The sequence below is a fragment of the Sus scrofa genome, chromosome 12, assembly GCF_000003025.6.
Source record: "Sus scrofa isolate TJ Tabasco breed Duroc chromosome 12, Sscrofa11.1, whole genome shotgun sequence".
NCBI lineage: Eukaryota > Metazoa > Chordata > Mammalia > Artiodactyla > Suidae > Sus > Sus scrofa.
In genome coordinates this window covers 49,409,218-49,431,969 of record NC_010454.4, presented here as the reverse complement: position 1 = coordinate 49,431,969, position 22,752 = coordinate 49,409,218, and the positions used below count along the sequence as shown (strand labels likewise).

General features: G+C 41.8%; 2 protein-coding genes across 2 annotated transcripts in view; both read right to left on the bottom strand.

Moving 5' to 3' along the window:
• The window catches only part of LOC100517239 (olfactory receptor 139), a 74,870-nt gene continuing 53,632 nt past the window's right edge, over positions 1,515-22,752 (bottom strand). Inside the window, exon 2 of the mRNA XM_003131855.3 lies at positions 1,515-3,386. Coding sequence (XP_003131903.1) covers positions 2,169-3,116 — 948 coding nt within the window. The 5' untranslated portion in view covers positions 3,117-3,386 and the 3' untranslated portion in view covers positions 1,515-2,168. The remainder of the gene's footprint in view (positions 3,387-22,752) is intronic.
• On the bottom strand, positions 13,097-14,922 carry LOC100517422 (putative olfactory receptor 3A4). Its single transcript, XM_003131856.4, has one exon. It carries the CDS (start codon positions 14,568-14,570, stop codon positions 13,623-13,625), a length of 948 nt encoding a protein of 315 aa, XP_003131904.1. The 5' UTR covers positions 14,571-14,922; the 3' UTR covers positions 13,097-13,622.

Sequence of the window (22,752 nt, the reverse complement as noted above, 5' to 3'; positions counted from 1 at the left end):
CCGTGTTGTTGTGGCATAGGCTGGCAGCTGTAGCTCCGATTTAACCCCAGCCTGGGAACCTCCATATGTGGCAGGTGTGGCCCTAAAAAGAAAAAAAAATTAAAAACTAGGCAGCAGTTCATGGGTGCTGCAGGGGTGGGTGTTGGTGCTGGTGCAGGATAAGGGTTGGTGTGGAATGGAGGGTGAAATTTGAATTTTCAGGGCCAGGATATGGGAGGAGGAGAAAAATCGTTCTCTTAGGATAGGGATGCTTCGGTTTGGCTCTTATCTCAAAAGAGGAGGCGTGGACAAGTTGGCCAGTAACTGTTTCACTTCATGAACCCAGTGACCTTGTATCGGATAGAGAAGCCAACCTACCATTTTCTCAAAGGTGAGGATGGCAGAGGACACTTTGAAAGCTGCAGAGAAAATACTACAGTCAATTCATTTTACCCACCGCCCCCCACAACATGTCCCCCAATAGCACTTACGAAAAATTTTAGATTACGGAATTCAGTGAGAAATTTCAAATCAATCATAATGGAAGATAATATGAGAAAAAGTATGTGTATATATATATATAAGAAATATATATGAGAAAAATATATGAGATAAAAATATATGAGAAAAAGTATGTATATATATATGACATATATATATAAGACACACACATATATATGACACACATATATATAAGACATATATATATGACACACATATATATGACATATATATGACACACACATATATAAGACATATATATATATATGACACACACATATATAAGACATATATATATATATATAAGACACACATATATATATAAAGACATATATATATGTATGTAAGACTGGGTCACTATGCTATACAGTAGAAACTGATCCAACACTGTAAATCAACTACACCCTAGTAAAAAAATAAATTTAATGAAAAAACATGTAGATGGAGCAAGAACTCTAAGTCCTTCTTCATTTCCCTCCCCTTTCCCAAGTCCTGTTCCCTCTGCAGAGGGAATCACCATCTAAAACTTGGGGGTGGTCTGAGGACTTTCTGGCCCATTCACGTTACATAGCACATTAGCATCACTTTCTAAATCTAGCAATATGTGCTCTGTATCTTTTCTTGTCAATACATTCACTCTCCTTTTTAAACAAAAGTATACTTTTTATTAAAATTATTTTGAAATTTTTAATTAGAGTATAATTGACTTATAATGTGCCTTTAAAGAATTTTTTTATTAAAATTACTTAGACCACACATGAATTACTCATATTTGCACAGAAGAGTTAAAAACTCTTCGCTTCAGACCACCATTTAAAGAAAGACAGAGTTCCCGTCATGGCTCAGTGGAAACGAATCTGACTAGCATCCATGAGAACACAGGTTTAATCCCTGGCCTTGCTCAGTGGGTTAAGGATCTGTGTTGACATGAGCTGTGGTGTAGGTCACGGAACAGCTTGGACCCCACGTTGCTGTGGCTGTGGTGCAGGCCAGTGGCTATAACTCTGATTTGACCCCTAGCCTGGGAACCTCCATATGCCATGGGTGGGGCCCTAAAAAGACGAACACTCTGTAATAATTTACAATCACTCATTTATTACTATTATCCCGCTTGTGTAAAGTACTCCAAGCTGAACAGATCCCAGTCTCGAATGTTACAGGATTTCATACCCTGACACTCTAAGCTCAGTTCTCGCTAATTCAAGGTTTTCTTTCACTTCTTTGCAAGAAGGAAACACTTTTCTGGCTCTAAGTTCAGGTTGTTTCTCTTAGTTTTGAGAGAAATGACATTGCTGTTTACAAAATCAGGACCCCATACTCTGGTACAGATATAGTTTATCTTAAAAGTGGGGGAGGGGAAATATTTTAATTGAGATTTTAAATATAGTTCAGTTGAACAGTCATTACATTAAAAAATACAAGATAGTTAATTTGTGTCTCACTTCCTGATCCACATAGTTTGCTCCCATCTGTCTTTAATCCATCGTCTGTCAGCTATTTAGACACGCTTTTCCCTAAATTTTAGCCTTTGTCCCCAGTCCAAGGCAAACCATATTCTACCCTGGCCCATCTCTACTTTCCTTCCTCCTTAATCCATCCCTGAATATTCCTTTTCCCACATCCAAGCCTTCAGTACAAGAAAGTGGGGTACACAAGGAAGAGGCAGCATCTTCACGCCCACTGCCTTCTCACTCCGGGGGCCGCTTCCCTGTCAGCACCCTCTTCAGGGCGCCCTGCACATCAGGGTTCCGGAGGCTGTAGATGACTGGGTTCAGCATGGGACTGAGGATAGTATTGAGGATCCCAATGCCCTTATCCTTGTCCGAAGCTGACACTGAGCCCAGACGCATGTAGCTGAAGAAGCCAGTTCCATAAAAGATGCAGACCACAGTGAGGTGGGAGCCACACGTGGAGAAGGCCTTCTTCCTGCCCTCCGCTGAGCGGATGCGCAGGACTGCGGCTGCAACGTGGGTGTAGGACACCGAGATAAGGATCATGGGGACCACCCCCATGAAGGTGGCCCCTGCGAAAAGCAGCTGCCCATTGAGGTGGATGCTGGAGCAGGAGAGCTGGAACAGGGGTGGGAGGTCGCAGTAGAAGTGGTTGACCACATTAGGGCCACAGAAGTCCAGCACGGACACAGCCACTGTGTGCGTCAGAGCATTGATGAGGGAGATGGTGCAGCAGATGCCCACCAGGGCAGCCTGGACTTCCCGGCTCATGCGGGTGCTGTAGGTGAGGGGCTGGCAGATGGCCAGGTAGCGGTCATAGGCCATGGCTGTCAAGAGGTGACAGTCTACACCAGCCAGGAGGTGGAAAAAGAAGAGCTGTGAAATGCAAGCCGCATAGGGAACTCTGCACTGGTGGGTCAGGAGACATGCCAGCATCGGAGGAACGGTGACAGTGATGCATCCAATGTCCAGCAGAGACAGGTTCCCCAAGAAATAGTACATAGGAGTGTGGAGTTTGGGCTCCACAAAGATGGCAGCCAGGATGCTGAAGTTGCCCCCGACTGTGATTACATAGGCAAAGAGGAAGACAGTAAAAAGGATGGCTTGCAGTCTTATGTTCTCTGTTAGGCCAAGAAGGATGAACTCAGTGACAGCGGTTCTGTTGCCCCTGGCACCCAGCTCCATAGTCTGCTACTGAGAATTGTAGGGAGAAGACTTGAACCTGCTGAGGAGGAAGGAGACGCACAGAGACACTTAGTCTCTCTACTGGATGCTGGGGCGCATGGCATGTACCTCTCTGGGTGGAACAGTTACCGGCTTAGAGCTTAAGCAGGATCCTGGAGGCCCCTAGGATGCCAGACATTAATCCTTCAATTGCTGGTGGAGGCTGAAATCCAGGGGATCCCAGGGAAGAGGCTGGGCAGAGAGAACGGCTTTGGGGATCCAGGACAGTGGCTGTTCACCAATAAGGAAAGGAAGCGTTTCAATATTTTTATAACTGTGAAGGTCATATCAGTGTGGAGTGACAGCAGCTCTGACGAGCTCCACAAATAAATAAACATCGAGGTTCTAGAAATCACAGTGTAGAAGGGCAGCACCACAAGGAGGGTAGAGGGACAGGATCTCACAAAAGCAGAAGAGATACAAGAGAGTGAGTGAAGAGAGGAGCAAGGGGCAAAGCACAGGGACACACAGAGGCTGTGCAGGGAGGACATGAAGGCAACTGGGGATGGACCAACAACATTTTTAAAGTGTGAACTATGAGTATTGTGCTGAACACTTTGTATTTATTCTCTTACTCAATTCTCATGAAACTCTGTGGGGTAACTCTTATTATGTTTATGTAATCAGGACACTGAGGTTTGGGAAGGTTAAGTAAGTAGCCCAAAGCTGTAAAGCTCTTGACAGAGCTATGTCTCAAACCTGGGACTGCCTGCCTCCCCAAGCCCACAGTTTAACACAGCAATCCCTTCCTCATAGCTCATCTCTTGCTGTTTCATTGTTGGAGAAGATAAACTTCTCTTATGATCTTGTCCCATGTATGCAATCTCCCCACCCCGAGTGCTGGGGAAGCCCAGCAAAATGTGGCGTTTGAAGATAGCATACGATTAATAAGAATGTTCTGTGCAGGTGGTAGAATGAGAGTGATAGCCTGGGACAGGTAACATCTTTCAAGTACTTTTTCTTGTTTGCTTGCTTGCTTGCTTTTTAGGGCGGCCCATGGCATATGGAAGTTCCCAGGCTAGGGGTCAAATCGGAGCTGCAGTTGCTGGCCTGCCACAGCTACAGAAACATGGGACCTGAGCCATGTCTGCAACCATACACCACAGCTCATGGCAGTGTTGGATCCCTAACCTACAGAGTGGAGTCAGAATCTAACCCACATCCTCATGGATACTAGTTGAGTTCATAATCCACTGAGCCACAAAGGGAACTCCCTATCAAGCACTTTCTATCCAAATTACTTTCATTTATTACCTCATTCAATCCATACAAAAATTCAGTAAGGTAGATAATACCAGTAACTGAGACTTAATTATTTTACCACATGTCAAGCACTGTTCTAAGTATTGACACGTATTATCTCATTTAGTTCTTAAACAAGCCTGTGAAGTAGATACTATGATACTATTGTAGTCCCCATTTTATAGATAGGAACCTGAGGCACCAAGGGGTAAGATAACTTGTCCAAGGTTATGCAGCTAATGAATGTCAGAGCTGGGATTCAAACCCAGGCAGTGTGGTGTCAAAGTCTGTGCTTTTAGGAGTTCCCATCGTGGCCCAGTGGTTAACGAATCCGACTAGGAACCATGAGGTTGCGGGTTCGGTCCCTGCCCTTGCTCAGTGGGTTAACAATCCGGCGCTGCCGTGAGCTGTGGTGTAGGTTACAGATGCGGCTCAGATCCTGCGTTGTTGTGGCTCTGGCGTAGGCCGGTGGCTCCAGCTCCGATTCGACCCCTAGCCTGGGAACCTCCATATGCTGCGGGAGCGGCCCAAGAAATAGCAAAAAGACAAAAAAAAAAAAGTCTGTGCTTTTAAACGCTTCACCCTACACCTCTGAGAGAGGGAATGGATGGTTTCCACCGCTGGTAAGTGGCAGAACGAGGGTTGAAGCAGGGCGACTGGCCAAAGGTGGCAGCAGGATTCATCAGGAACGCTCCAAGCACCTGTCACCTCTGGGACAGCTAATTTGGTGATACAGGTTATTTGCTCTGGTCGGAAGGCAGAAGGGTATTTGTAGGAGGCCTTCGTGGTTCTAGGAAATGTCACTACGGTTGGCTTTTCCGAGCTCAGCATTAAAGCTCTTCATTTCCTCTCTCCTGACCCCAGTCAGTCCATTATGGCACCCTCCATTTGCTGCCTCTGCCCTTCATTCTTCTAGTCTCGAAGAGTGGAAAACATCACTTTTGTGTTTCGCTACCATTTCCTGAATCCAAGTATCACTGAGTCCTTTATTCTCCTATCCACAAGGGAAAAGGCACATGAAGATCATGAGTGAAGGAAAGGAAATTACTTAAGAGGTCAGGAATGAGGAGGTCTAGAGCAATGGGAAGGTGCATAGGTCCATGGGGTAACTTACCTTTTACTCGGAGCAGAGTGGACAGGTGGTTTTTTTTTTTTTTTTTGTAGAGAGAACAGTGGGTTCTAAGCTGACCCAAGGTAGCCTGTCTTCAGAAGCCTTATAAAGGGGGTGAGGCAGGGGCTGAGAAAGTCTGTCTTGGTGCTCTCTCTGTATTTGGGAGCTAACAAGCACCTAGGGGCCCTAAAAATCACCTCCCCCAGGGATTGCACAAGAAGCCAGAGGCAGACAAACAACCTCAGTTCTTCAGTCCTTAAGGGTTTCTCTCAATTGCCTAATATTTTGGGCTCCATTACAGAAACATTAGATTCATAACATCATGCCAGGTTCCTAATGCCTCTGAGAAAAGAGGAAAGATATAGTTACCATATTATTGATGGAAAAAATAAGATCCAGGGGGCTTAGATGACTTGGCAAGACCAGAGAGTGCTTCTCTAGTGGAACTCGGGCTGGGCCCCAGACAAGCTGATTCTAGTACTGTTTTCTCTCAATTATTTTTCACACTGGGTTTTATAAGGCTTGGCTTTTAAAAGTTGGGTTAAATGAGGTATAATTTTAATTATGAATTTTGATGAGTTTTGATAAAAAGTATACTGTCATGTATCTACCATCTCCATCAATATACCAAAACCATTGATCACTCTAAAAAGTTCCTTCTACTCCTCTGTAGGCAATTCTCTCTTCATACCGTAGCCATGGCAACCTCTGACTTGATTTCTGTCCCTCTGGTTTTGCCTTTTTCATATATCAGTGGAGTCACATGGTTTGAGACTTTTAAAAGATAACTGGATTTATTCAGTTATCATAATCCTTTCGAGAGTCAGGCATGTAGATTATACGAGTAGTACAGTCCTTAGTACAGTCCTTTTTTTCACTGAGTAGTGTTCATTGTATAGATGTATTGTGATTTGTTTAGCTATTTGTCAGTTAATGACCATTTAGGGTTGTTTCCAGATTTTAGCTGTTACAAGTAAAGGTACAATAAATATGTGAAAACAGGTATTTTTTTTTTGTGTGTGTGTGTGGATGTATGTCTTCATTTCTTCTTGGAAAATATCGAGGAGTGTGATTCTCGGCCCTATGTGAGTGGATGTTTAATCTTAAAAGAAATTGCGAAACTGTTTTCCAAAGTGGCTATACCTCTTGCATCCCTCCTAGCAATGCATGAGATTGCCAGTTGCTCATCAACACTTCGTATCATCAGTCTTTTTAATATTAACCATTCTATTAAGGTGTGCAGTGGTATCTCATTGCGGTTTAATGTTTTTCCTTAAAAATATTGAGCATCTTTTCATGTGCTTATTCACCATCTGTATGTCATTGATAAAGTATTTATTTAAATACTTTGCTCCCCCATAAAATAAAAAATTGGGTTGTTTTTCTACTTCTTATTAATTTAGAGCTTTTTAAAAAATATATTCTGGATACTGTCTTTTAATCAGGTAACTATTTTGCAGATATTTTCCCAGTTTATGGCTTGTATTTTCACTTTCTTAATAATGTCCTTTGAATAACTGACATTTAAATTTTTGATGATATCCAATTCATCAATTTTTTTCTTTTACGATTCATGCTTTTTGTGTCTTATCTAAGGAATTTTTGTATTTGGTTTGCAAACAAGCCCTGCACACAGAAGGCAAAGAGAGACCAAAGAAAGAGGCAGGCCACTCCAGATTGGTAGGTGGCAGGTTTAATAAGCAAGAGGACTGTAAAACACATCCTATAGAACCAAAAATTCTGTGTGGTCCTCTTGAAAAAGGGGCCTGGATAGCATGATGAGGCAAGAGGCCAAGGCTGGGCGTCTCAAGGCCTGCCCTAGAGCAGGGATGAGTCAGGGTATGGAAAGGTACAAAGAAAAATTGAAGTTCCAACACTAGAGACCAAGGCTAAGCACTAATTTCAAGGATCAGAAGCAGAAGAGAGGCCAGCTTCACAGTAAGAAAGTTTAGAGCCATGTGGAAATATGATCAGAGAAAGAGAGAGGGAATGCTTTGCAGTTCATTTTTATTGGCTCCCAGATGCATGCTGAATGGAATGGTTAGGGTTGCTAAGAGGGTCAAAGAATGATTGATTGCCTCTGGTTTTCTTAGGTGACCAGATAATGCTGTACAAATGAATAGGTATCAGAAGAAGAGCAAGGTTGGTGAGAAGATAAGTTTAGTCACGATATGTTTGGTTTGTGATGCATGTGGAAATGGCCAGTAGACTGATGAATATATACATCTGAAGTTTAGAAATGAGGAATCATCAGGGCAGATAAAATCACTAGTGAATGAGAGAATTCAGGATGTCTTTTTAAATTAGCACATTTCCCAAATTACTGAAATCACAATTTAGTTACATAAGTTGTTATGACTGTAATGGGCACATACGTTTTCACCTTGAATTTAGAGGACATACTTCTAGAGTTTTGTCAGCAACTGTATTGCTTGGTTCTAGGCTTGAAATAGAAGCTTCTTATTTTATTCAAGAAAAACATGGTAATTTTTTTTCTAGCAGAATTTACTTCAAACATCTGTAATGCCTTATGTAACTTTATTCAAAATTATTTAAAAATTCTACTCATCCTTGAAAACATCTTCCAGATTTCTAGTGTGTTAAGTTCTACAATTTTTTCTTTTTCTTTTTTTTTTTTTTGGCATTTCTTGGGCCGCTTCCGCGGCATATGGAGTTTCCCAGGCTAGGGGTCTAATCGGAGCTGTAGCCTCCAGCCTACGCCAGAGCCACAGCAACGCGGGATCCAAGCCGCGTCTGCAACCTACACCACAGCTCACGGCAACGCCGGATCGTTAACCCACTGAGCAAGGGCAGGGACTGAACCTACAACCTCATGGTTCCTAGTCGGATTCGTTAACCACTGCGCCACGACGGGAACTCCTACAATTTTTTCTGATACTGAGACCTTGAGCAGGCAAATGCGTCCTATTGCATTTCAAGTTTTTCATCCACAAAATGAAGAAGAATAGTGATGCCTACACTGTGGACCAGATAGGAATGTGTAGAAAAGCAAATAAGATACTAGACATGAAAGTGTTTCTGTGAATTGGAAAGTACCATTTTCATGTAAGGAATTATTATCACTATATTTATTTGTATATAGTTTGGTATTTGTATATAGTTTAAACCTACATCACTGTTACAGTTTTCATGTTAGCCGTCAAGAGAGAAATTTATGTCTCTGATAATAATGCTGAGAAAAATCTCAAAAGAGGTTACATGAAAATGATGATTATGTCTTAATAGCTAACATTGTTATAGCACTTTGCCGCAACAGACTGGATTCGTTAGGGGTAGAAACTGACTTTTTCTCCCTGTGCCCTAATGTCCAGTACAGAGCTGGACATTTAGTAAAACTTCAATAAACATTTGTGGGGTGAATCAATGAATGAAAAGAACTTTCAGGAGTACCCATTGTGACTCAGTGGGTTAAGAACTTGACATAGTGTCTGTGAGGATGTGGGTTCAGTTCCTGGCCTTGCTCAGTGGGTTAAGGATCTGGCATTGCCACAGCTACAGTGTAGGTCACAGATGCGGATTGGATCTGGCATTGCTGTGGTGTAGGCTGGCAGCTGCAGCTCTGGGAACTTCCACTTGCTGTGAATGCAGCCATAAAAACAAGAAAAGAACTTTTATATACATTTATTAATTTAAACCTTATATGATTATTGCCAAATAATCAGTTCTTTTTCTTTTTGTCTCCAATGCTTGCTGGTTCTGTAGGTAAATAGTTTTTTAGTCTCTAGGCTTTAAAATAAGCTGTGTATGACTTAATAAAATATATTTTATTTGTGGATTATAATTTCCTTGAGGACAAGTGTTAAACCAGTACAGCAAGAAAACACTGTCAACAACTGAACAAATCAATTGTTAACAAAACAGTTTTGTTAGCCCCCCAAAAATTACTGAGAGGTGAAAATTACTTAGAACTCACTACTTAATTATTGTATTCTACTCTATTTCATACTTCAATCGATACTTCAATGAGTACTTTCTCTTAATTGATATGCCAATATATAGAAAATCAATCATTTCTCTTTCTTTATTTTGCTTTTTAGGGTTGTATCCACGCCATATGGAGGTTCCCAGGCTAGGGGATGAATCAGAGTTGCAGCTGCCGGCCTACACCACGGCCTCAGCCACGCCAGATCCAAGCCATGTCTACAAGCTACACCATGGCTCACGAAAATGCTGGACCTTAACCCACTGTGCAAGGCCAGGCTTCAAACCCATATCCTCATGGATACTAGTCAGATTCATCTCCGCTGAGCCACAGCGGGAACTCCCCATTTCTTTATTTTTCTCACTTTTGTGTGGGGGGGTATCTCACTCCATCACCTATTCTCCTTCTTCTTGGACATTTTACACTTCTTCCTTTTTATTGTACCAGCTTATAAACATGCAGCTCTTCTCATCTTTAAACAAAACTAAAACAAAGTCCAAAACTTCCTTAATCTTCTGTTTCTCCATTGGCTACTTTGGTCCTTCCCTTCTTCCAGTCACTGCTGAACGTGTCCTGATTTCCTGGCTTCTGGTCCCCTCTGTGTCCCACTGCAATGGTCTGTTCTTACTCCTCCTCTCAGACGGCCCTAGAAGAGGTCACACTCTGCCTGGAAAGACTCCCTCCAAGCCACCTTGGCAAATGCCCACTCATCATGTAACACATGGCTCAGCCTCCAGCTCTTCCAGATGCCTCTCTCAGTACCTTTGTTTCCCTTCTCTCCATCCTCCCTGTGCATGTCTGCCACCTATATGTGTCTCTCTAACTCAACTCCTTCTATATCCAAGGAATCCTCTTGAGGTTAGATCTTGTGTTTCCTTCCATTTTCTGCATCTCAGTATTTAGTATTATTCATGCTATGTTTTAGGTGCTCAATGAAAATTTTTGGAATTAATAATTTAACGGAATTATACTTTTATGGACATAGGTCGTTTCATTTAGTGACATGTCCAATTTAGTGACAAGTCTGTACCCCTGTTTCCTCCCTAGATAGTGCTGAATTGTACAGACCGTCTTCCCTATAGTAAGACAGTGATTCATCCTATTACTTGAGTGCCTCATGTGCTGGTAGAAGTTTCCTATATCGTTAAGTTTAGAGAGGCTCAGAAACTTCTAAGAAACAGACATACATGAGAGAGCAAACCTTTTTTTCAGTGGTGACAAGACTAGAACATCAAATGCCTAGATCAGGGATGACAAACTCCTCCAGCCAGTGTCTGTAAGTGCCAGGCATACGATGTGTTGGGCGGATGCCTGGCAAACTGGAGAGTACTGGTTCCCTCCAACAAGGGCCGTGGAAACTTAGCCCTAGATGATTGCTGATATGTAAGAATGGAGACCTACTGTTGGCAGGTTTCATGTCATAAGAGTTGAAAACCACGGAAAATCTGATGACTTTTGTTTTGTCTTGTAAACCACACATCTGTGCTTCAGGTACAACCAAGGGTCTTTTAACTGGAGATCTCTGTGAAATATACAAAAGTGATTCCTTTCCATTGAGTTTCTAAGTGCAAATGTCCCTGTCAGAATATTAAATTCACATAGAATCTTTTTCCAGGGTTCCAATAGTCGGTGGGAGTTTCAGAGACTCTACGCCAGCTGCTGCAGAGTGAGCAGATGCTCATTAACCCTAACCTCTGGTACATGCCTTCTTGGCTTCCTGAATCACTCTGGATAAATTTGCATTGTGCCAAGAGAAATTCAACTTTCTCCTATTTCACATGGTCATAATGTTTTGTTTCACACAATCTTTTTTTTTTTTTTTTTTTGGCCTTTTTAGGGCCACACCCACAGCATATGGAGGTTCCCAGGCTAGGGGTTGAATCACAGCTGCACCTGCTGGCCTACACCACATGGGATCTGAGCCATGTCTGTAACCAACACCACAGCTCATGGCAACACCGGATCCTTAACCCACTGAGCAAGGCCAGGAATTGAACCTGTGTCCTCATGGATATTAGATTCATTTCCCCTGAGCCATGATGGGAACTCATCATATGATCTTAATGTTTTTCCCAAACTGGAACTTGAGTAAAGAAGACTTGAAAAATTGAAGAGATACACCTTGTTCCAGGTTGGGAAAATCAATAATTCAAAGGTATAAGCTATTCCTAAATATAGGCATTGACACTGTCTTAGAGGTTTACAAGTGGATTTTTAAATTAATCTGGAAGGATGTTTGTATGAGAGTAAGAAGCTACAGGACTGAGTAAGGCTGGGACATGCCAATGCTAAGGAAAGAAGAGAAAGACCTTGACACCTACATATTAACTTGTATTGTAATACAATAGCAATTAAAAAGTTCAAAAGAGAGTCAACAACAGACCAAACTAGAAGGATATTTAGCAGATAATGAAGGGGTCATTTCATATCAGTGGGGAAAGAATCAATGAACCAATGCATTCAAAAATTTAAAAAAGGTTCATTCTAGGAGTTCTCGTTGTGGTGCAGTGGAACTTGTGTCTGTGGAGGAGCAAGTACGATCCCTGGCCTGGTGCAGTGGGTTAAGGATCCAGTGTTGCTGCACCTGTGGTATAGGTCACTGCTCTGGCTCGGATTCCATCTCTGGCCTGGGTACTTCCATATGCCACAAGTGCAGCCAAAAAATGAAAAAAAATTAAATTGACTAAAAAACAAAGTAATTTTTAAAAAGCCAAGTAACATTTTAAAAAATTTGTTCTATCTGCTCAAAAGAATACTTTGCAATCTAGAAAAAGAGGAGGAATGTCGTGGAAAAAGGTCCATCTAGATGACAAGTGAAAAAAATCATGCTATAGAGCTGTAAGTATAGACTAATTCCGTTTTTACAAATATGTATTAGGTATGGAAAGATTTGTAACAATCATATGCTAAATATTAATAGTGATTATCTCTGGTGAACTTATGGGTAATTTCAATTTTTTGTACTTTCTAATTTTTCAGTAAGCATACATTTGTATTGCATTATGTAAAGAGCAGTTTGAAGCTAGAAATTGAATAAATGAAGAAGCGTCTTCCTCCTTATGCAGAGGGAGAGGCTGGTTTGTAAGTCAGAGGGGGCAAAGAGCTCCATTTCATCAGTCAGGGAAACTCTTCCAAATGAGCCAAATCTCTTTCTCTACTAAATTCATTACATGCAATTTTTTGTTGTTGCTGGTCCAGTATTCTACATCATCTCTGAGATTTTTCTAAACAATGCTTATTCCTTCCGATTTGAGTTTTTAAATTTGTTCTCTTTTTGTTGATTTATCTGCTGAAATTGGCCTCCAACAATTCCCTCAACCTCTACTAACTGTTACAGAATAAACTATAAATTGTTAAAGGGATGAAACTTTTTAATTCATATTTTAATTTTATTTAAATAGCTTTTTTCTTTTTCTTTCTTTTTTTTTTTTTGGTCTTTTTGCCATTTCTAGGGCCACTCCCGAGGCATATGGAGGTTCCCAGGCTAGGGGTCTAATCGGAGCTGCAGCCGCTGGCCTGCACCAGAGGCACAGTAATTCGGGATCCGAGCCCTGTCTTCGACCTACACCACAGCTCATGGCAATGCTGGATTCTTAACCCACAGAGAAAGGCCAGGGATCAAACGCACAACCTCATGATTCCTGGCTGGATTTGTTAACCATTGAGCCACGATGGGAACTCCCTAGCTTTTTTTTCTATAATACTGATCTCCCTTTTCTTTTTTTCCCCTTTATTGCCCATCTGTCCAACGCAACTTGCAGATACCCTTCCTCATTGAAATGATTTATTACTTTTGAAAGGCAGTAGTTCAAGACGTAGCCTGCCTAGGTTCAGCTCCCAGCTCTGACATTCACTTGCTGTGTGACTTTGGGAAGTTACTTCACCTCTCTTAGGTTGAGTTTCCTAATCTGTATTTTGTAAATCTGTGTCTATCTCATAGTGTTGTTCTGAGGATTAAAGGAGTTAATGGATGTCAGTCACTCAGAAGAGTGACCTGGCACATGGTAGTCCTGACATCAGTAAGAGCAATTATCCTTTTTATTGCACTTTCCTTCCTAACCCAGTCCCTGATCTGATTTCATAATATTCACATTCCACTTATGCTAATCACAATACCTCTTGGAAGCAGTAAGCAGAGCCATGACATTCTTTAAGGCTAGAGGGAGGGATCTCACTTGGGGGGCTCTCTCCCCATGAGAACCCGCCGCAGGGCGCCCTGCACATCAGGGTTCCGGAGGCTGTAGATGAGTGGGTTCAGCATGGGGCTGATGACAGTGTTGAGGATGCCAATCCCCTTGTCCTTGTCTGAAGCCTCCACTGAGCCCAGCCTCATGTAGCTGAAGACACCTGTGCCATAGAAGATGCCCACCACAGTGAGATGAGAGCCACACGTGGAGAAGGCTTTCTTCCTGCCCTCTGCGGAGCGGATCCGCAGGACTGCAGCTGCCACGTGCCCATAGGACACAGTGATGAGGACCAAGGGGGCCACACCCATGAAGGCTGCTGCTACAAAGAGCAGCAGCTCATTGAGCTGGGTGCTGGAGCAGGAGAGCTGGAAGAGCTGTGGGAGGTCACAGTAGAAGTGATTGATCACATTGGGGCCACAGAAGTTAAGAGTCGATAAGGCAACAGTTTGGGTCAGTGCATTGGTGAAGGAGAAGACACAGGACATGCCCGCCAGGGCTTGCTGGATTCCCCAGCTCATGCGGGTGCTATAGGTGAGGGGCTGGCAGATGGCCAGATAGCGGTCATAGGCCATGACGGTCAGCAGGAAGCAGTCCACCCCAGCCAGGAGGTGGAAGAAGAAGAGCTGTGAGAGGCAGGATGTATAGGGAATGCTTCTGTTATTGGACATGAAATGCCTCAGCATGGCAGGGACAGTGACACTGATGCATCCGACATCCAGCAGGGACAAGTTCCCCAGGAAGAAGTACATGGGGGTATGGAGTTTGGGCTCAGCAAAAATGGCAGCCAGGATGCTGAAATTGCCAGCCACAGTAGCTACATAAGCAAGAAGGAAGATGACAAAGAGGATGGGATGTAGAGAAGGAGTGTCTGTTAGACCCAACAGGACAAACTCCGTGACAACGGAATCATTTTCTGAGGCTCCCAGATCCATGGCTCTCTTCCACTAGCGGCAGAACTGAGCAAAGCTAGAAGGTGTCAGTGGTGGCAAGAGGAGGATGAGATCTTGATAGCAATCACCCAGTGTAGCAGCGTCCAGGAGAGGGTGGGAGGTAAGGACACGTACAATTTAACAGAAAGTTATCGAGACATAATAGGAGAAGACTTAATATATCTGACTCTAACTGGGTAAGAACAGGTCATTGAACAGACTCAAACAGAAATTGATGAACTGACAGAAAAAGGGGGAAAATGTAACTATTACCTTTAGAATGGATAAGCAGTGCGGTCCTACTGTAGAACACAGGGAAGTATGTCCAATCTCTTGGGATAGAACATGATGGAAGATAGTATGGGGAAAAGAATGCATCTATATGTATGACTGGGTCATATGCTGTACAGCAGAAATGGACATAACACTGTAGATCGACTATACTTTAATAAAAAATAAATTTAAAAAAAAAGTTAAAAGGGAAGATTATTTTCCTGAAACCAGAATCCCAAGAAGAAAACCCCAAGCCATGGTGACATGACCATAAATTGGGTATGTGAGATCCCACAGGATGAAAGCAAGGCTTCTGAGAGAGGGTAGGGGCAGGCATGCTCCCCCAGCCTGTGTCCCTGAAACCTCCATGTACATGCCGACGTATGTGATGCAGCAGTGAGATGACTGCTGTCGCCCAGACTGTTAAAGAGATTAACTTGTGAAGCCATGAGACTTGGTCTGGACTTTTTTTTGAGGGGGGGAGGTGAAATGAACTCAGAACCATGAAACTGAATTCGAGGACATCTCCAGCTCCAGAGTTGCTGACTACCAGCCTGTAGATGGTCTCGATAGTAAGACTATACTGCATTTCTCCATATAGCATCTGGGAAGTTTCAACTCCAAAATACTGACCTTTTACTGAATAAGAAAAATGTGAAATGAGCTTTGGAGCAACATGTGTTTCCAGACTTAAACTCTAGGTGGGGTCAGTGGATATCCAATTGAGCTGCCTCCCTGGATGCCCAGCTGAGCTCTCTCCCACATGCCAGATAAGCAGATACCCAGACTCTGAGTTCTCTTCTGCCTCCAACTCCACCACCACTGGGCTGCTTGCTCTTCTTTCTCCTGCCTCTAACTGCACATCATCCAATGCACACACTGTGATGAACCCAATGACCAGATAAGGCTAAAAAGTCTTTCACGGTGCCTTGACCTGCTCCCACACAAGATTTCCTAGATAACACTTTCCTTTCCCTGACCCTGAGTAGTCTCACTAGTAAAGCACACAGGGATCCACTTCAATCTCTGGCTGAGGGATGGATATTTAGGTCACTCGCATGGGGATATTTAAGTCTACTCACAAAAGGAAGAGGCTGGAGTTGGAGTTCCTCAGTGGGCAAAAGGCATGAGCAGAGGGAAAGTGTTTTCTAATGATTAGTGTTGAAAATAACGTCCTCAATCCACAGTGGGTCAACCACCATCTAATGGTCTGGACTCTTCTGCACAGGTATGTTCTGACCATCACCTCAGCCCTCCAGATCTGAACTGGTCTTCATTCTTGATCTTCTCTTGATGTAACTATCTCAGTAACAGCTCTGCCCTCCTCCCACTTAGTGAGGCTTTGAACCTTAGTTATCATGGTCTCCTCCTTGTCTCTAACCCTTACCTTCAAGCAGCCAAGTCCAACTGGTTCTTTTCAGGAGAAGGAAGGAGCCCTTCCATTGCCCAGAGGATGAACTGCCCTTGTATGGAAACCAAGTTGGGGGCATGCAGTGAGGAGTCTGGGGATGGCACTCACCCTGTCAAGGGGATAGACACTTCTTGGGCAAAGAAGAGGGACAGTCATGCTGGCCCCTAGACCTCCACATGGTGATAGCTTATAAAGGATCAAGAGACAAGAAAACAAACAACTCAGCTGACATCACCCTCACTCTGGATTTTTCTCCTCCCAACTGATACCCCTGGAGGCCTCAGAAATCAGCATATTCCAGGGGGAGCCATTATATCATTGCCACAGATATAATGATCTCTAGTAGCTTTAAGATGTTTTGAACTTTATCAAAGTGTTTCCAAGTGTTACCTTCATGGATATGGCAAAATTCATTCATTCATTTTAATAAAAATGTTTCTGAGCACTTACTCAGAATCAGCATTCTTATCAGCACATTTCAGCGTTAAAATGAATCTCAGAAAGCCTTAAAGGGCAGTAAAGTTCACACTGTGTCGGGGATGGAGTTGGGACTCTGGGTTTCTGGTTAGTCCAGCCTACCATCTTGGGAGGGGAGAAGCAGTGACTTCCCAGCCTTGCTTGCAGCATAGGGCTGCTCGGGGGTTGGAGCTTGGGGCAGGACTGCTCCTATCTCATCCTCTCCATCATCTCACAAGGCCACCTCACATCTCCCATGACAGCTCACTATAACCATTTTCAAACCCAGCTTCTCTTCTAGTCTCAAACAACTATCTTACCCCTTCTCTGCTCCCTTAGTACAATGCAGACCCTCTAGAATCCTCACCCTAAATGTTTTCTAGCCTCGTGTGCCCAACACCAAAAAGAAAGATAAAGGTTTGGAGTATCCTCTAGACCAGGACCACTCAACTTTTGTTAACTCCTAAAAGTGGTTTTAGGCATTAAATAAAACCATTAACAATTCTTCTTAATTAAGAAGGTTTTCCCACTGGCTCTCATTAGCAAGTTTGAGAGCCATTCTTTGCAAGATCAATGGAAAAGCCTCATAATGTCTCAAGATGGCCATAAGCCGAGGAGGAGTTGGTAGGAAATTAGGATGAATTGAGAGCTTTGTTGAAAGCTGTCCATGGAAGGGAGTTTCTAGGTTCCAGAGCCCAATGGAACCCATTACTGTACATTCCCACCTGACCTAACAAAGGCTGCGTTCTCCCCCTCGACAGTATTCTTTTCTCCCACCTTGTTAACCCAGAAACTCTGTCCTTGCAGACCCATCACAGGTCTTCTTTCTCCTAGGAAATCTTCCTTGCACCTGTGAGCTGGGCTAGGTGCCCTTCCTCTAAACTCCCATAGCAATCTGAAGGCAACATGCTGATATCTTCATTTTTCTATTTGTTGATCCTGATACCTAATTGTGAATTAGATATTTCTGCATGAACATCCCACAGGAACATCAAGCTCAATATGTACAAAACCAAATGCATCATGTTTCTCCCTGTTCACAGGAACATCAAGCTCAATATGTACAAAACCAAATGCATCATGTTTCTCCCTGTTCTACAAGAGGTACACACAACACACACACACACACTTAATTTTCTTGTTTACAAAAGGCAGGATATTGAATTGAAATCTTATTTTCAGATTTTTCTCTGCCTTTCTTTTCTGAGCATCATGGAATGGATCATTTTCCAAAATTTTATCATGACTTTCTAACATTCTGTCATTTGCATTTGCCAACATTCACTTAACCATTGGGTATTCAGTTTCCACTTTGTCATCATTATAAATAATAATGCAACCAAGTCTTTGCATCTCTGATTTTTTGGCCTTTGTCCTGAATAATTTTTTTTTTTTTTTTGCTTTGTAGGGCCATACTCATGGCATGTGGAGGTTCCCAGGATAGGGGTCCAATTGGAGCTACAGCTGCCAGCCTACATCACAGCCACAGCAACGCAGGATCCAAGCCACATCTGTGACTTACACCACAGCTCATGGCCATGCTGGATCCTTAACCCACTGAGTGAGGCCAGGGATAGAACTAGTTGAATTCGTTTCCACTGTGCCACAATGGGAACTCCTCTAACCTCAATCTGTGCAAAGATCTTTTCTCATCCATTGATAGTCTACATTCCCAAGACTAGATTCCTTGTCATCTCATGACAAAAAAGTACAAATTACATATATTTTTGTGAGGGACAGGGGAAACATTCTTCATATCCCTCACCTATATTCTTCATATCCTTTGCCTATATCTTCCTTTGGGGGGCAGGTGTTAACTGGCGCCAAGGTCTGTTGGCTTGCTTGTTAACAGAGGTTTCTTTAACTCAATTAACCATGAAGGAAAAGAAAAATGATTCATTATGTAAACATGTGGCAATTCAAAGCCCTCGTGTAATAAAGATCAGCTAGTGGGAAAGAAGCAACTCTGAATTTTTAGACTATTTAATTTATATGGGGACTGATGATGATGATGATTGCATCACATTCTCTTGAAGGGATACAGATTTTTGCTCAAAAGGAGGAGCTTGCTGCAAGGCCCAGACTTCAGCTCTCAGCAGAGCCAAAAAAGGCTACCATCTCTCTCTGTGATTACTTTTATTTAATAATATTTTGTGTATTGGTTTTTGTTTTTAATGTATTTCATACATTATTTCATAAATAAAGCACATATAACAATGCTGTATACACAGTGGTATTCTCGGCTTATAAATAAAAGGTACTCCACCCTAGAATTTAGACAAATACGGCAGTGATGGGAGAGTCCCACGGAGGTCACTTTGCATAAGGAATGGTACAACCTCCCAGAAGAGGGCAGAGAGCACTGATATGCCCAAGTCCAAGGACAATACTTAGACTGTTAGAGGGAATCTCATGTTTGGATGTCATTCCCTTCCCTAGACTCACACTGGGTCAAGGACGAGAGTTTCAATAAAGTGGTGGTGAATATAAAGTTTTCTTGATTATTCCCTTATTGGCCTGTGTGTAAGTCACTTAAAATTTCCTTTTATTATGGCTCTTCCACATTTAGAACAGATTTCTAGAAGTGGTCTCAAAGGTTATAAAAACTGGTGTATTTGATAGCAAGATATCTAGCCAGGTCCTCTATTTAATGATCAACTGTTTTCCTCTGGCACTGTACTATAAAAATTTTAAAGCACACAGTAAAGTTCAAATAATTGTATAGTGAACTCTCATGCACCCATCATCTAGATTTTACCATTATATTTGGTCTTTATGTAGCTGGGATCTTTCAATGGTTTTTCTTCTTTTGCTTGTTTATTTCACTATTATGTTGTGTGATTCTCCTATTAGTGTCCACAGCTGTTGCTCTTTTTTTTAAGGCTGTATAGGATTGCATGGTATGAATGCACCACAATTTATCATTTCTTTTCTTTTATCATTTTCTGTTTGAAGGTATTTTTGCTTCTGTGGACACTCTTGTACACATCTCTTGGCACGCACATGCAAGAATTTCTATGGTTGCTAATTAGAAATGGAATTTGTGTATCTTACAGTTTAAAGGATAAAATCAAGTTGTTTCCCAAAGTGCTTGTACAATTTTAGGATATTACCAGTTTTGTGTAAGATTTTTTAACAATCTATATTCTCATAAAAATTGTTATTATCTCCTTTCTTTGTTTAGACCAATACAGTTTGAAATGGTGTCTCTAGTGTGATTTTAATTTGCATTTTCTAGATTACAAATAGGGCTGGACTTCCTTTCCTAAATTCACTGGCTATCTGTGTTTTCTCTTCTGTGAAACCCCTGTTCATATCTTTTGCCTATCTTCTATTGGATGCCTTGTATTTTTCTTATTAGTTGTAGAATATTTGAATATATTTTGTATACTTCAGGATAGCTGTATGTGTTGCACATCTCTTAATTTGTAGTTGTCCCTTCACTTAAAAATAATTGTCTTGGAAACCAAAAAGAAAACAAAAAGACAACTTACAGAATGGGAGAAAATAGTGTCAAATGATGCAACTGACAAGGGCTTAATCTCTAAAATATACAAGCAACTTATACAACTCAACAGGAAAAAAGCCAACAACCCAATGGAAAAATGGGCAAAGGACCTGAATAGACATTTCTCCAAGGAAGATATACAGATGGCCAACAAGCACATGAAAACATGCTCAACATCCCTCATTATTAGAGAAATGCAAATCAAAACTACCATCAGATACCACCTCACACCAGTCACAATGGCCATCATTAAGAAGTCCACAAATAACAAATGCTGGAGGGGATGTGGAGAAAAGGGAACCCTCCTGCACTGCTGGTGGGAATGTAAGCTGCTACAGCCACTATGGAGAACAGTATGGAGATACCTTAGAAAACTATGCATAGAACTACCATATGACCCAGCAATCCCACTCTTGGGCATATACCTGGACAAGACTTTCCTTAAAAAAGACACATGTACCTGCCAAGTTCATTGCAGCTCTATTCACAATAGCCAAGAAATGGAAACAACCCAAATGTCCATCCACAGACGATTAGACTAGGAAGATGAGGTATATATACACAAGGGAATACTACTCAGCCATAAAAAAGAATGACATAATGCCATTTGCAGCAACATGGATGGAACTAGAGACTCTCGTACTGAGTGAAATAAGTCAGAAAGACAAAGACAAATACCATATGGTATCACTTATAACTGTAATCTAATATACAGCCCAAATGAGCGTTTCCACAGAAAAGAAAATCACAGACTTGGAGAATAGACTTGTGGCTGCCCAGGGGGAGAGGGAGGGAGTGGGAGGGATCGGAGCTTAGGGTTAATGGATGCAAACTATTGCTCTTGGAATGGACTTATAATGAGATCCTACTGTGTAGCATTGAGAACTATGTCTAGATACTTATACTGCAACACAACAATGGGAGGAAAAAGTATGTATACATGTATGTGTAACTTGGTCCCCATGCTGTACAGTGGAAAAAAATAAAAAATAATAATAAATATAAAAAGATAATTATCTTATAATGAATAGATATTATAAATTTTAATGAAGGAAAATTTATCAGTCTTTTAAAAATTATTAATGTTTTTGGACTTAAGAATGACTGGGAGTTCCTGTCGTGGCTCAGTGGTTAATGAATCCGACTAGGAACCATGAGGTTGCAGGTTCGGTCTCTGGCCCTGCTCAGTGGGTTAAGGATTCAGTGTTGCCGTGAGCTGTGGTATAGGTTGCGGCCCTAGAAAAGGCAAAAAGACAAAAAAAAAAAAAAAAGAATGATTGAGCTCCTAGAATATCATGAAGATATTCCATAGACTATAACTCTTGCATTTGGAGTGGATAAGCAATGAGATCTCACTGTATAGCACAGGGAACTGCATATAATAACTTGTGATGGAATATGATAGAGGATAATGTGAGAAAAAGAATGTTCTGTCAATCTCTGTACAGCAGAAATTGACAGAACATTATAAATCAACTATAATAAAAATAAAATTTGACATTTTTATTCTCCAGTATAAGTATTTCATCCACCTGAAACTGATTTTTGTGCATGGAGTGAGAAAGACAGCTAATGTCATTTTTTCCTATGGATATCCAACTGCCGTGGCATTCTTTATTCAAAGGGCTGTCTTTTTCCTACTGCTCTGTTGGCTGCCAGTGTCACATACCAATTTCCCACATACTATTTCCAGACTCTCCAGTTTGTTCTTTTGGTTCATTTCTCTAATTCTGCTCAAATAAGGCACAGTTTTAATTACTGTACCTTTAAAAACATTATGACGTTATGATGCCTTGCTGGGCAGGCAGGAGCAATTTAGTGAGACAGTAAAAGAGTCACACTGTGGATGGTAGCAGAGTACAGAGCTGAGGACTGGACTTGGACAGAATGAGCACAGCTTGGATGTGGAGCCCCAGGCTCATCCACTCCATGACAGACACCAGGCGCATGGTAAGATGATCGGCGAGCATCTAAAGGTAAAAATACATCCTCTATTCCTTTCTGAATTGGCTAATATAAATTGGAAGCATCTATAATTGGCCATTAAGGAACTAAAAAAAGGTTGACACCAGCATCAGAGTACCTGCCAATGGCAAAGAATGAGTCATAGGAGTGTGTGATGTGTGCTTTTTGAATTAGAAGAAGAAAGGATGCAACATTTTACAGAAAGTTGTTAAAACCACATTATGGGGTTTGAGTTCCAACTCTGTTACATCCTAGAAGTATAAGCAAGTTACTAAACCTCCCTGAGCTTCAGTTTCCTCTTTGCAAAGTGGGGCAAATAACAAATGTACATCAGAGAGTTATTGGGAGGATCAAGTAAGATAATGCAGTAAAATGCGGGAAATATTAGTGATAGCTATTTTATTACTATTATTTGTTGATCTCTTGCCAAAGTCTTTTAAGTATATTATTTCATTTAATTCTCAGACCAACACCATGTGGTCAAGATACCGTTCTTACTTCATAAGTGAGGAAATTGAAGCCCAGAGCTGTTCAGCAGCTGGTCCTAAGTCACATCATTAATAGCTGAAGAA

Excerpts from the sequence above, each read along its gene's own strand:
- LOC100517422 (XM_003131856.4), bottom strand. The coding sequence starts at position 14,570 with ATGGATCTGGGAGCCTCAGAAAATGATTCCGTTGTCACGGAGTTTGTC.